General features: G+C 47.3%; 1 protein-coding gene across 2 annotated transcripts in view; it reads right to left on the minus strand.

Annotated features, from left to right (window-relative positions):
* Positions 1–15,223, minus strand: part of FZD3 (frizzled class receptor 3) — a 48,217-nt gene that overhangs the window by 31,022 nt on the left and 1,972 nt on the right. The window contains exon 2 of one of the 2 annotated variants that reach the window (XM_039568379.1): positions 12,176–12,675. In XM_039568379.1, coding sequence (XP_039424313.1) covers positions 12,176–12,364 — 189 coding nt within the window. In that variant the 5' untranslated portion in view covers positions 12,365–12,675. Of the gene's footprint in view, positions 1–5,062; positions 5,275–12,175; positions 12,676–15,223 lie in introns of those variants that run through there. The other variant, XM_019293042.3, reaches the window with a different exon arrangement.

Here is a 15,223-nt window from a genome sequence, read left to right on the forward strand (position 1 = left end):
GTGGAAGTAATTCAAAAATCAGCAGGTTGTGTTCCACGGGCATAAATAATGCAGGATGGTTTTCCTGGTCTGCTCTCTGCAAGCTCCACAGCCCTGCTGTCCCCTGAGATACGGAATCCCAGAACCATGGAATGGTTTGGGTGGGAAGCGACCTCAAAGCTCATCCAGCTCCAACCCCGACACCTTCCACTGTCCCAGGCTGCTCCAAGCCCCATCCAGCCCGGCCTTGGACACTTCCAGGGATGGGGCAGCCACAGCTTCTCTGGGAATTCCATCCCAGCCCCTCAGAGGGAAGAATTCCTTCCTCGTATCTCTGCATTTACTGGTGTAGGATGCACCCAAACCAAGCTGCAGCACCTCCAAATCTCAGCTCAGCAGCACCTCCCATTTAATTCCACATGTACTCCACCACAGCTGTGACTGTTTCTCTGCTCTCCCACTCCCCAGGAAGAGGCATTTTGCAATTTACAACTCCAGACTATTTTGTTTGTGAGGATTCTGAGGGCTTGGAAATATTTCAGCCAACTTCCAACAGAAGAAAAGTAAAGCTGCAGCACTTAACACTCTTCACATGAAGATGCGGCCAGATTATGACATAAACCAGATTTTCCTCAGGAAAACCTGTACATTTACCCGAAAGTTGGGGTGAAAAATCAAGAGTGTTTCTCTCAGGGTTCCCTGGGGCTCCACACAAAATCACCCTGTGCTGTGAGCGAGTCGACAAAGCCACTACAAAAATCCAAGGTGAGCTTTAGCTGAATCTCAGGAATGACTTCCCCTATTTTGGTATTAGCCATGGAATTCTTCCCACGTGCCACCTGCACAGCTGGACACAAACAACGAGGAAATGAAGTGGGTTTGGGGGAAAACTTCAGTCTTCGGAAAGAGATTGTCCTTTCTTTTATGATTACAATTCTCCAGTGAGTCTGTAGGTTCTGAACAAAAACTGCCTGAATTTATTGGGATTTTTTTTTTCAATTTTTCAAAGAAATTGTCCATCCCAGTATAAATTTCTTTCACCCAATCAAGGAATTACAAGAGGGCAACCCAACAGGCCTCTCTATTCATCAGAAATTAATATAGAACAGGAAAGTTAAGACTGAGAATACCTCAATTTACTCCAGTGGATTAAATTAAAATTAATTTATGCTTCTAAATAGAGGAATTAAGATAATTAGCTGGTGACTTCAATTTTTAACCATTTTTAAACCACTAACCATTTCTAAAAAAAACCCATGTGTGAACGCAGCAGCTGTAAATTAAAATTTAAGATTCATCAGGGCAATACTCTCCCTTCTATTCAGCGCCAAGTTAATGAGGTCACAGCTGAATGCTACAGGGGGAAAAGAATTAAAAATAATTGCAATTGTATCCCTCTTTTCCACTGGCCAGACAGCTGTTATCCACCTCTGAACGACCAGTCCTGAAATCCTCACCCAAACCATCAAACTGAGGACAAACCCGAGCCACTGACTCGATTTTTCCAGTTAATAATTCACCAGATAAATATTTGACAGGAATTCCCACAGTGCCTCCACTTGTTTGTTTCTGCGGCACCCTAAAAGGGTTTTTGCTGCTCTCAAAGTAGATTAAAGAATATTTTGCCCTCAAAAGTCCGGGATTTTTCTCCCTGTTGAGGCCAGGAGTTCGTTCCCAGCTCTCCTCTGTACCACAGACGGAGTTTTTGGGGAAAATTGCTCCCACATGTCTGGAATGCTCATAAGGCCAAACAATAACTGGATTAATAAGAGAGAGGGAACACAAAAAGATGATGCAACTGCTCCACACGAGGCCCCTGCCCAGGGTGATGATTCCAAACCCTTTCCCAGTTAAACGGAATAAAGAGAATCAAACATCTGTGGATGCTGTGGAAGAACCCCTCCAAAACCTTCTTGAACAGTGAATGCCACTCCTAGAAATGTCAGGATGGGGATGGAATGTCCTGCAGGGGAGTTTGGAATGGACACGGAATGGAATCAGTGGGATCAGACTATGAAAGGAGGAAAGACTTCACTGAATTCCTTGAGGGGGCTGCGAGAGGCAAGAGGGGTGAGAGCGTTTTCCCACTGAGTAATTGCCCAACGCTGCAAAAATCCCCTTTTATGTGTCTATAAAAGTGTCCAAAAGGCTGGAAAATGCAGCTGAGGGAAGAGCAGGAGTGGGGCTGTGGGGTAGGGAAGGCAAAAAGAGCTGGAAGCAGCAGGATGGGGCTGGCAGAGTGGGAAGGAGTGTCCGTGCATTCGTTAACGAGCTCAGCTCTTCCCTCGCTCCCGGCTCCCACTGCTTCCCAACTCAAGGATGAGCACTGACAGCCAGAGATCAAAAATGTGTCCTTTAATCCACCCCACCGGCTCCTTTCTGATGGATACAGCGGGATCAGGACATCCACAGGCCACAGATCCCTGCCAGTCCTGGCTCCGACTCCCCCGAGCCCCCTCCGTGACCCTGGAATCTTCAAGGCTGCCACTACAAAGTGGAAGGGGAAGCAAAGGCTAAATTTTAAAAGCCTGGAAGTTTGCAATTCCCAGACAAAAGCAACTGCCTCCTGTGGTGCCAGGGGAAAAAAGAGGCCGATGGATCTGGAGAATTACGCTGCCTTTTTTGTGATACCACTTAATGAAGGTTATTGTCAGCAACAGGGATGATTTCCAAAGGGAGGGGAAAGAAAATGCCTGAGGGCTCAGCAGGGTCGGTGTTTTAGCCACGAGATTTGGAGGACAGAGTCCCAAATAACTCCTTTTAAATGGTATTTCTCCGACATGAGGTAAAGACCTTTTCTGGAAGAATTGGATCATCTGTCATTCGAAAAGCCACAGAGGGAAACCTGGAGGCAAAGTAACTTCCCTGTCCTTTAACAAATTCACATCAAACTTTACAATCTGACACATTTGTAAAACATGCAGGTAAAATGCCACCATCCCACGATATTTTTGTTTCCTTGCCTTTGGTTTGTTTTTTCTTCCTTTATTATTGACAACAAGCAGCAAAGCTGAAATCCAAGGTCAAACTTTGTAACCACATTATCCTCTGCAGTTACATTTCCGTGTTGCACCTGCACCGTGAGGGTTAAAATGCACAATAAGGAGGGAAAAGGAACTCTCAGGAGCCGGGATTCAGTCTCTGCTGATTCTCAAGGACACATCATTCACCCACTCCCCCACAAAGACAAGGATGCAGCGATGTCGGATAATTGACAATATGATTGAGTCCTTACGAAGGGGAAAATATGTAATACATGTGAGTTTTCAGGGAGAAATGTTAAAAACATGAGCGATGCTTTCGGAGCTGTGAGGGGGGAGACGAAAACGAGCGGCTGCCCAGAGCTGTCTCCCTGAATTTATAAAGAAAGATGTTTCTCCTCGCTCAGCGCCACGGACATGACAACTTTTGTCCTATAAATCAAGAAACAGGGAATATGAACGAGTTTACAAATTGAAAGCAACTTTCAGAAGATAAATTTCGGGCTTCCACGCCACACAAAGATGAACTACAAGGAGCCTTCCTCCCTTGTTCAAATTCAAATTAAGCAGCCCTTTGTGCTTCTCTTTTCAAATTTCCTTCCCTGTTTCCATGGGAACCCCCCGGCTGACAAGCCTCGGATGGAGCAAGAGGCCAAGCTTAGCGAGGGGTGTGAAAAGGGGTGGGAGTCAAAGGGCAGAATTTGGCTTGGGAGGACCAACATGCCAACCTTTGTCCCCCACAAGCGGGGGGTAGCCATAGGAACAACTCCTCAGGACACGGGAGGAGCCAGGGGGGGATCCCGGCCAAAATCGCGAAATGGGAGGAAAATGGGAAAGGTGTTGCTGAAAACACAAGGCCAGGACCTCCAGTGGGTCCTGAAAGTGGGTCCAGAGAGTCTTACAAACGAGACAAAATTAAATAAACCCTGAAGGACTGAGCATCCGACTTCGTGCTGGTTCTGCACCCACCTAATTCCACTGAATTGATTTATAGGAGACCGCAGAGAAACTGGGAAGAAGCGATTCCCAAACCCAACAGGAGAATTTAACGTTCTCCTGAAAAATCCCCTCGACTGAAGGGCTCCGGAGGTGTTTTATCAAGGCCTTATGGAGAAATGGAAGCAGCAGAGGGTCAGGAGGACGGAGCTGCAGCTCCCGACACGCAGGGCCGGCTGAGCCGGACGGTTCCGCAGGATACGGAAGGGTCTGGCTGTGACTGTCCCCACAGGAGTGACGTGACAGAGCAGAGTCACACGGCGTCTGTCAGTGCTGCAGCACATCCATCTACTCCATAAAACCAGGAATAGCTGCTCCATAAAAATATAAACGTGGCACCTTCTGATGATTGCAGCTTGTAAAAGAGCCAGCAGGAGGACGAGCCCTGTAAAATCGCTGATGATACCGAGAGGAAAACTCGCTCGCTGTGTCTTCAGCACAAAAAGCAGGGAATGTAAAACCAGCAGGTGGTTTATTGAAGATTAAAAAAAAAAAAAATCCAAAACGGACCGAAGAAACAACAGCAAATGCTTCACAGCACGCTCAGCTCATGTAACTGCCAGTGATTTGCGTGGATGTGCTTTTGAACGTGAGGAGTCCAGGGAGAAAATGGATAAATCTGAAGAATAACACAAGTATTTCCCTGTACTGAGCACGGTGCTGGTGCTCCCAGCATAAGGAGGACATGGAATTGTCGGAGCAAAGCCAGAGGAGGCCACAGAGCTGCTCCGAGGGCTGGAGCCCCCAGGCTGGGAGAGCTGGGGGTGCTCACCTGGAGAAAAGAAGGATCCAGGGAGACCTCAGAGCCCCTTCCAGTGCCTAAAGGGGCTCCAGGAGAGCTGGAGAGGGACTTGGGACAAGGGATGGAGGGACAGGACACAGGGAATGGCTTCCCAGTGCCAGAGGGCAGGGATGGATGGGATATTGGGAAGGAATTCCTGGCTGAGAGGGTGGGGAGGGGCTGGGCTGGAACTCCCAGAGAAGCTGTGGCTGCCCCTGGATCCCTGGGAGTGCCCAAGGCCAGGCTGGACGAGGCTTGGAACAACCTGGGACAGTGGAAGGTGCCTCAAACCCATAAAAGCCACCTGAACTTCCTCTAAACTCACCAGTGCCTCCGAAATCAAAGAAGGAAACTGCAGCCATGCCAGCGAGACAAGTATTTCTGACAACTGCTCCTCGGTGCCGAAGTTACTCCAGATTTATTCCTCGTCTTCTCACTCTGGGGTGATTTCCCCTCTGGATCCATCTACCCTGTAACTGGAATGACCATCCCACACCACAAAAAGCAGGGGAAAGCCAATTTCCAAGCAGCAGCAAAACAAAAAGCACATCCCAGCCAAGCCAGCCCGCTTTTAAGCAGCCAAACATTATTTACATCACTGCCTGTTTTTTACACAAAGCCCTCACAAAGATGGGAAGGACCCATCTCTGGGGCTTTTGAGCAAAAAAAACCAAATATCTGTGACTTTGTGGTGGGTGAGGGAGTGGCAAAAGGTAAAACAAATATTCCCCAGATGCTCCAGCAGCACAACATTCCCTGGCACCTGAATTTGCACTTGCAGAGCGACAACTGGCTGCGCAGTACTTTGTATTCAACTCTTCCGAATAAACCCGCGTGCGTTCCACCTTTGCTGATAATTCCTCCTTAAGGCTGCACCAGCTGCTGCAGAACGAGGCACGCTGCAGAGCCATCTGCCTCCCTGACCCCGAAAACATCCCCCTGTGAATACATCTTGATTAAGACGTGCAGCATTTACTTTCAACTGTATCTTTATGTAAAAGTAATGTTTTTCCTCCCCCCCCCGCCCTCCATGTTTGCACTAAGCCATTAAGGCTAAACTTCCCCTTCCTATTTCCACTCGAATCGTCGTTCAGAATTAATCTTTGATCCAGGCAAATACGAACGTGGTGGCAGAGTTCATCCCCAGCATGCAAGCGCTGGTTTATCAATTTCACAAAACCCCCAACCCTTTCATTCTCTTCGTTTTTCCTCTCACTGCCGTAGTCAGCATTCTAAAAACGCTCACGTGGCACCTTGCTCTCATTAACAAACATCCAAGACTGAAAATCAATAATTCTTAAATTATTCTCTGGCGAAGATGTGTTAGGCAGAGAAAAAATTCAGGGTTTCTCGCGCCTGTGATTTTGCTTTAATATTTGGGCACTGGTGATCCCCAGGCAGGAGTCTGAACCCTCGTGTGCTTTGTGTTCATTTTGGAAGGAAAATCTCTTCTTAGTGCTCATTCTTTCAGTAAAGCTCAGCCCTCAGGTGCCTTTCTCTGGTTTCTTGGAGTGCAGGGGTGGGAAGGAACAACTCAGAGACTGCTCCACGTGATCCATCCCACCTGGAAATGCCACGGGCAGGGACAGCTCCCACCAAGGGTGCTCCAAGCCCTGTCCAGCCTGGCCTTGGACACTCCCAGGGATCCAGGGGCAGCCACAAATCCTCTGGGAATTCTATCCCAGCCCCTTCCCACCCTCACGGGGAGGAATTCCTTCCCAGTATCCCACCCAACTCTGCCCCCTGGCAGAGGGAAGCCATTCCCTGTGTCCTGCCAACTTTGAGAGTCACCACATCCCCCAAACACAAACCACTGCACACAGCAGCAGCTGAAAATTCCATCTTCTCTGCACCTATTCCTGGATGTCGTTTTGTCTGGATTAACTGCTTCCCAAGATTCCCAGCCTCCTTCCCTTTCTTCCTTAGGCCTCCACCAACCTCAGCGCAGGTCCATGAAACGCGGAGCTCTGCGTTTCATCTGAGTGCAAATTATCACCTCCCGCGGCTGCTCTTCCTGTCCAAACCATCGAAATCAGGCACTATCCACGGAACTTGCAACATTCCCTCAGATTATCTCCGATCTTCCTGCGAAAAGGATCCCATGCATGGCTCCAGCACGAGCCCAGCCAAGGCTGAACTGCTCCCTCAGAAACCTCATTTTACAGAATTGTCGGATCACGCTCATTTCTGTACGAAAGCTGCTCGGGGATGTAGCCCTGGCTCTTCCCAGATTGTTCTTTCCCACTAAGGATTTCACCTTTGCATAACACCGGTGCCCTTTGCAGATCAAGCCTGAACCAGAGGCTGCTGCTGCATTTCGAACAGACAAGCCCCAGGTATTCCTCGAGCAGGAATTCCCAAGGACACGATGAGGAATTCCTTGGCCCTGCCCGCACGCCGCGGAATCATCTCTGCGAGCCCAGCTTTGCTTTAACAATGAAACAAATTTAAAAGCTTTACGTGGCTGTATCTAAGGTAAAAATTCCAGCTGGGGATAAGAGAATATAAAATTAATGAAAGAGAAGGCTTTAATCAGCTGGAGCACCGCTCGCTTCCCTGTGATCCTGCCCGGCTCCATTGTTCTGCAGGATCATAATCGCACACACTAACGAGAAAATTAATCCTTGCTGCAAATTAGTGCCTAAGATCAGGCTGCTTACACAACAGCAGCCTGATTAAAACCCCCTTCTCCATTAGCTTTATGTGCCTGTGCTTCCAGGAGGTTGGGAGGCAGAACTGAGGAATACAGAAAGCCAAGGAGAAGTGTGAAATTTGGGATATAAAGCACAGGGAAGGCAGAAGGAGAAAAGGAATAAAGGTGGAATTAAGGGGGTAAGAAGTTAAGGATTTTCCACTCCACATTCTGCCCATCCTTGGTGATTATTAGCAAAGAAACACCACTAAATGAGCCACTTAATACCTGACCTACCTCTGCTGGAAAAATCCCTCTGATCCCAGATGTTGGCACTGGGCTGGGAATAAATACAGCTATGCCTTCTGTTGGCGCCATTTTAAGCACACTCTGGTTCTCCCCCACTTCAAAAAGAAGATGAAAAAAATGAACTAAGACTCCAAAGGTGACAAAAACAGGGCTGGCAAGGACATGCAGACCTTGCAGCGTGTGAGGTCCGTGGAATTGTCCTCTGTGAGCACCAAAACAGGCAAGAAACAGCTAAATTTGAAACAGAGTATGAAAAATCAGATGTCCTCACATCTGTGGTTGGATATTCTGTGGCGAATTAACTGGCTCTGCTTCTAAATATTCCAAAAATCCATGACTGGGGTGTCTGTTTGTATCAGTGCCCTGATTCCCTGGTGACCCCTGGGATGCCGATGGAGCAGGAGCACACGAGGGGACATCACTCCTCTGCCCTTCCAGCTTCCTCCCTCACACTGCAAACCCCAGAACAACTGCAGGACAACACAATTTCTCCACTTCCCCCTTTTCCATGTCCTGGCCAACCCAGCTGCATCCCTCAGTCCCTACTGCTTCTCTTTTTGGGTCAGGAAAATGGGAATGGAGTGCAAAGGAAGAGCACATTGTCTCCCTGGCCATATGGTGACTGCGTCATCTCCTTTTTAGGGTCTTTGACCTGCAGTATAATCCCAAAAGACAACTCAGAGGGACCCATTCAGCCCTCAGCCATGTCTGGCTCCTGTCCTTTAAAGCCTCTTTGATCCCCACCATCATTTGTGGGGTCCCATAAAAATCAGGGCGAAGAGAAAGAAGCGCTGGGAGCTTATTTAATTCCAAAAGCCTGGCAATCATCAAATTAAACTGCTTCTCCTCAGCAGTGACAAAAGCTGTCAGTGAGTGGCCACGGGCTCCAACAGGCCCCAAACTTCCACGTTTTCTGATCAAAATGTTTGCCTACAAAACCTGAATTAAGGCAGATAAACCCCCACCGCTGGCTACGCTCACACGTCAGCAAATCCTTCAAGGCCGGAGGAATATTAAGTGGAAAAGGGACAGAAGATAATTCTTTGGAGCAATAATAATCCAAAGAGATGGGTAAACAAGGTCAGGTCCCCAAGGGGGGAGAGGGGTAATTTGACTTCTCCATCAGCCCAGGATTTATGGATTTATGTAACACGCGGAGCCGGGGGAGCAGTGCCATCCCGACGCCGCAGCAGCATCCTCGGGAATGTCTGGGAGGGAAGTTCTACCAGCACTGCTGAAACCAGCGATTCCTGATGGGTATTGCCAAAAAGCAGCCTGCCAGCAGGTTATAGAAAACCTCACCAACGCCTCACAGCACGCTGGATGAGACAGCTCCGCAGGGACCCTCCGGAGTCGGGATGCGAGAAGCCCTGGACAGCTCCCGGCTCTGCTCCGGCCTGGACAGCTCATCCTGGCCACAGGAGCTGGGAAGTTCCTGCCCTGGACACCAGCAGCTCGTGGCTCCGTGCTCTGTCAGCGCTGGGGTGCCAGCACCCCTTTATTGCTGCTTTTACAACAGCAGAGGCAAAATAATTCTCATTTCAGTCCCTGCCAGAGCCAGCTTGGATCGGTGCTCGTCCTCTGCCGAAAGGACCAAGATCCTTCAGGGATATTTGGGAATAAAATAACGCTCCTGGAGGCAGCACCCTTCCCCCCTTCAGTGCTCCCAGATTAAAGCAGCCTCGTGGCTGCAGCACAGCACAAAGCTTATAAGGAATTATCTCTCCCAGGAGTAAATCAAGGACTGGGAGCTGATTCCAGCAGGGACCTCGATGGAATATTCTATTTGCCTTTGTTTAATCAAGGCCGAAAGAAGGGAGATTTGGATGGGATGCTGAGGAAAAGTAACTCCCTGTGAAGGTGGTGAGGCCTTGGAAGAGAATTCCCAGAGAAGCTGTGGCTGCCCCTGGATCCCTGGAAGTGTCCAAGACCAGGCTGGATGGGGCTTGGAGCAACCTGGGATAGTGGAAGGTGTCCAGGTTGGAACTGGATGAGTTTTAAGGTCCCTTCCCACCCAAACCATTCTGGGATTCCCCGATTTTATTGATTCTCTAACCTGATGATGTGACTTTATTACAATTACGAAGGAATTACACCAGCCTTAAGTCTCAAAAAGGCAACTTAACTGATTTTTCCAAGCTTTCAAGAAATAATAAATAAGTTTTTAAGCAACCAGCAGTATGGGAAGAGAAGTACATTGAATTTATTGATGGCAAGACAACAGCTACAATAATTCTCATTTTTGCTTCACCTCCACTCCTCGTTGTATTGTGCCCTTCCAGCACAAATAAGATGAACTCTTCTTGGGGTTTTTTTTTTTAATCAGGAACTGCTGTGAAAAAGTGGAAAACTGTGAGAATGACAAGGCCTTCCCTGCAGCACACCAAATGAATCACCCCGATTCTGCTGCTACATTATTTTACGTTCACAGCAGCCAGGGAGGGGGCTTGGAGACCAGAGACGTTCCCAGAAAATACCACAATGCAACATTCAACAGACTTCGATCAGCCCAGCATTTGAGTGCTCCATAATAGAGCCACTAAATAATGCCTAAAAAGCCAAACAATAAAAACTTTCCTCTCCCTAAGCGTATATTAAAGTGCAATCTGAGTTAATGCAAGGAATGGGAATATATTGATGAAAAGCTGTGGATTTTCAGTCTTTTTTTTTTTTTTTTTGCTGCTGCTCAAAACCCTGCAGTGGGAGAATTTGAAGCTTGATAAAGCCTTTTCACCCTTCCTCAGAAGCAGCCCATAATCCATCCCCAGGCTGAAACTGCCGCCTTAAATGCTGATTTTATTGGCAAAAGGGAGTGTTAAACACACCCACGCCACCAACGCGCCCCGTGCTAAGCCTAAGAATGGCTTCGGTGTGAATTGCAGCGTTTCACGCCAGGTAATTCCTGCTTTTAACTCGCGTTTCGCACCTCAGAGGGCAGAGGAGCAGCGCTCACCCCCTCCCCAGTTCCCCCCTCGGAGGCAGAAAGCTGCTTCACAAAAATCGGGATAATTGCACCCGTTGTTCTGGTCCATGGAATTACTGCTCCGCTTCCAGCGGCGGCCAGAAACGGGTCTGGAGTAGAAATTACGTTTCTGACAGTTCTCTGAAAGCACGGGTTTGACGTGCAGCAGAAAGTCTGGAAAATGGGCACAGCGCTGGCCACGATCAGTGAAAAGTGGGGTTTTAACCATAAATGGTGCCCACGGCCCGGGTGAAGTGCCACCGACCAGGACAAGGCTGGAAAACAAAAGGGACAGGGGAAGGGAATTCAAATTATCCCAGGAACGAAGCAGCAAAAAAATGCAGGAGGGAAGGCCAAGACTTGGAGAAGGACACTGCAGGGAGAGAGCTGGAACGCTTCCACCTGGAGAGGAGAAGCCTCGGGGATAAAAAGGAGCTTTCAAAGATCTCCAGGGGGTTTAACTGCAGCACAACCCAAAAGGGGATTGAAGGAAACCAGCTGGAAACTGGTGTAAAATAGGTTGGAGAATGAATGAATAAATAAAGTCATTAAATCCCAGGATGGTCTGGGTGGGAAGGGATCCTAAAGCTCATCCCATTCCAACCCTGACATCTCCCACTGTCCCAGGTTGCTCCAGCCTGGCTTTGGACACTGCCAGGGATCCAGGGGCAGCTCCAGCTTCTCTGGGAATTCTGTGCCAGGGCCTCAGAACTCGCCAGAACCAATTCTATAACAAAATTCACTCCTTTTGCTCCGTGTTCAGGGTAACGGGAATCTCCAGAGCCATCCAAAGGAGCCATTGCAATCCAAGTCCAGAGTTCCTTCAAACAGCAAATTGAAGGGCAAGAAGCTCAATTTTAAAGAAATCCACCACATCCAATTCCAAACTCTTCCATGGAAAGGCCACACAAAGCCAAGGCTTTGTATCACTTAACAAGAACAATGAAATTCAGTTTCTGTACTGTCAGGAAGAGCATTCCAAGAAGGAAACACAGGATTATTCTTTCATTTCTCAGTCTACAGCACCACAGATTTACCCACAAAGGGTTCCCAAACACTTTAAAAAATACAAATAAACCAAATCTGCACAAATCCCTCATGGAATTTTGAACAGGTCGAGAGCAAGACTTGATTAATATTCTGCATTTCCACTCATTTTAGTCATATCTCAGAACTCCAAGTAAGGAAACTCCTTGGGTGAGATGGAAAATACACTAAAAAATTCTTGTATAAACCAGACTTCAGATATTTAAACTAACAAGCACATCCAGAGTATTTCCCACTCAGTGATATCCAACTAGGCAGGATCTGCAGTCATGGAATAGTTCAACTATTTAGAATATGGCATTTGGGGTTATATTTGAATTATTCATTACCTTGGTTTGTTGGTGGTTTTTTTTGGTTGGATTCTCTTGTCAATTACTGGTGAACTAAAGACCAAACATTTTTATATCTATTCATATTATATATATCTTTTATACATATGTATATTTTAAAAATATTTATACTTATTTATGGAAAAAAAATCGCTTTACCTCCATTGCCAGAGCTGCTGTTTGCTGGTCATAGTGGTTCAGGAGGTTGGGCATGAAGGTGGTGTTGTAAGGCAGATCCTGGCACATCCTCAGGATGATGGGCTCGCAGGAGAACAGGCTGTGCCCTCCCGTGGGGGCCACCCAGACATCCAAAATCCACAGGGAACACAGCATCCAGCCAAAAGCCATCCTTCCACACCGGGAATGGGGCCAGGGGCGCAGCCCAGGCAGGAAGATCTTCCAGCTCCTCGTGGATCCGCAGTTTTCACTTTGATATTTCCAGGCCTTGCTTGAGGTTCCTCCCAGCTGGAAGAGCTTTTGTATTCAACATCCTCAGCTCAGTCCAGGAGATGGTATTTGAGAAATTGTCCCTTTTTTTTTTTCCCCTCTCAGCCTTCTGTGGCATGAATGAAGTATTAAAATTTCAACCACATTCCCACACCACGGACCCCATGGTGACACAGCAGCGCTCCAGAGGCTTCCTTCTTTTCCTGGATAACCTGGAACACAAAACAGACAGAACTCACTAAAACCCCTTTTAATCCATGAAAGTATTTTACCTCTCAATTCCTAAGGATTGCTGCTGGCAGACAAACTGCTTCAACTTCTCCTGCAAGGTCCTTCTGCAAGTTTTAATCCTGTTTTCTTTTGAATTCCTGGAGGAAATGAATGGAAGAATTTGATGGAAGAACTAAATGGAAGAAAAGCAGAGAGACTCCACCCAAAAATGGTGAAAACAAGGAGATCACGTTGATTATGACAGAATATTTTTAGAAAACCCCACACTTTCAACTTGGCCACACTGAAACCAGGCTGTTTGTGACTCAGCAGCTCCACGCACAGCGATAGCATCTCGTTCTCTGCACGGCCTCGGAACTCCTGAGGAATAATTATAAAACAAAAACAAAACCAGTCACCAGCACCAACCCCGCAAGTCCCAGCTCGCCACTGGCCTGCCCAAGGAGGTTTGGCTACCTGGGCTCAAATGTGGCATTTTAATCTGCTTTTCTTGTTGCTGTCCCAAACCCATTTTAATTGCACTCCTCCATCCTCCCCGCCAGAAACCACCCCAGCAGCTGAGAATCAGCCAGAAGATGTTCTCTGACCACCCCTTTTCTCCTCACACTCCCAGAGAGGGGAATTTTAGGGTTGCTCTGCCAGTTCCACTCTCCCCGTGGAGCCAATTTAAACAGGAATCACTCCCTGGGGCTGGATCTGGGTTTTCTCAGCAGAACGGGGACTCAGCAGATTGGGCTCGTCCATGGGAGAAGCTCTGAAATTGGAGGTGGGAAAAGTTCACAGAGCCCTCAGAGCACAAAGAAGCCTCTTTTTAATAACAATTTCGTCTTACAAAGGTAAAATTTCCAAAATCCAGTCTCTAACCAGCTGCTTTCAAGTGAATTCGTGTTTAAAAAGTAACAAGAAATTTAGAAAACTCCAAATATTCCATCAGTATCCCCAAAAGCAAGCAACCACAAACCTGCACACATTCCCAATCTTGAGAGAACAGTTTTTCCTTTCTCCCCAATGCAAACACAGCGAGAGATAGGAAGGATTTAATTACCAGACGTGTGCTGTGATGCACATTTTTATTTACACAGGCCCATCTTACGGCCAGAAAAACGAAGGTTTTAAACCCTTGGTGCAGTTTGTGGGTTGGACGGGATAATCTGGAGAGGTTCCTTCCAACCCAAACAATTCTGGGCTTCTCTGCAGCATCACGAGAGGGGAAAGGGTTTGGCTGGAGCTTTTTGAAGACAGGCTGGTTAAAAACAAACATGCAAAGAGGAAGAAAAGACCAAGCTGCTAAAGATAAGCATGTTAAATTCAGCTCATTTGACAACTCGCTTTCACAGGCTGCTTCTCGCTCTCACAGAGACTGGTGGGGAAGCCGTGGCTGAGGCAGCACTGAAATAGGGAAAAAACAGAAATAGGAAAAGCTCCAAACCCAGGAAAAACAAAAAGATGAGCAAAAAAAAAAAAAAAAAAAAAGGCAGAAAAGAGAACTCCCTCCACACCTGAAGTGGTAGAACCAACACAGCTCAAATCTCAGCTGGTGCTCTGAAGTAAATGCTGCTGTGAAGAGTCAACACACTGAGCTTGAACAGATCCAGAGCAGCCACAGTGTTTGACACATGTCCCACGTGACCACACCGGATTCAAGGCCAATTTCAAGTTGATACGAGCTTGAAAAGTTGTGTCCTTCTGACTTTAGAAATGTAATTTCTCAGACTGACTTTTGGACCATTTGGCAGCTCTGGGAAGAAACGAAAGAGCTGAACTGTCCCATCTGCCAGGCAGCATCGGCCAGCCCTGGAGCCTTTCTGCGCATTCCCAGCTCCTGACCAGGACACCACAAGTTACAGACAGATAAAACCAACTCCTGCTTAGCTCTGTACAGCTCCCTGGCAGAAAGATTGGAAATAAATGGTCCCTTCCAACCCAAACCAGTCTGTGATCCCATGTCGGACAAGGTGCTTAATCCCATTGGAATCCATTCCTTTGGGTTTAACATTTTAATAACAGAAAATTCAAATTCCTCAGATTCCGAAAAGAAACCCCCAACCTTTGGAGTGTTTTGTCATTTCCAGAACTCTGGATTCACAATTTTTTTTTTGTTTGCTTGTTTGTTTCTCCTAAACCAGCTCCAGAGGATTTTGTTCCCCAGTTTGAGTGAGGTCACCTTGCAGTGTGGATGAGCAAGGGATTTTTTTTTGCTCGCTGTAACTGAGGTGTAATTGCAGTGATCCGTAGAAAACCCTTCACAAAAAAGGTCCAGAAGCAACCTAAGATGAACTGTGCTCACACTAGTTAAAGCCAGCACCACAGAAATCGGACAAATCCAGGCCAGGATGTGGAGTCTTGGGGAAAAACTCCAAGAATGCTCCCTAGAAATCATATTAATGACACACAAAGCAGCAGGATCCAAACACATCCACCCATCCTCTGCCTTCCCCCACAACCTCAAGCTGAAGAAAACATGCAAAAACAAAGACCCAAGAAGCCACAAAATTTTAAAAAACCCCAAAACTTTTAACTACGCAAAAA

The sequence above is a fragment of the Corvus cornix genome, chromosome 3 (assembly GCF_000738735.6).
Source record: "Corvus cornix cornix isolate S_Up_H32 chromosome 3, ASM73873v5, whole genome shotgun sequence".
Classification (NCBI taxonomy): Eukaryota; Metazoa; Chordata; class Aves; order Passeriformes; family Corvidae; genus Corvus; species Corvus cornix.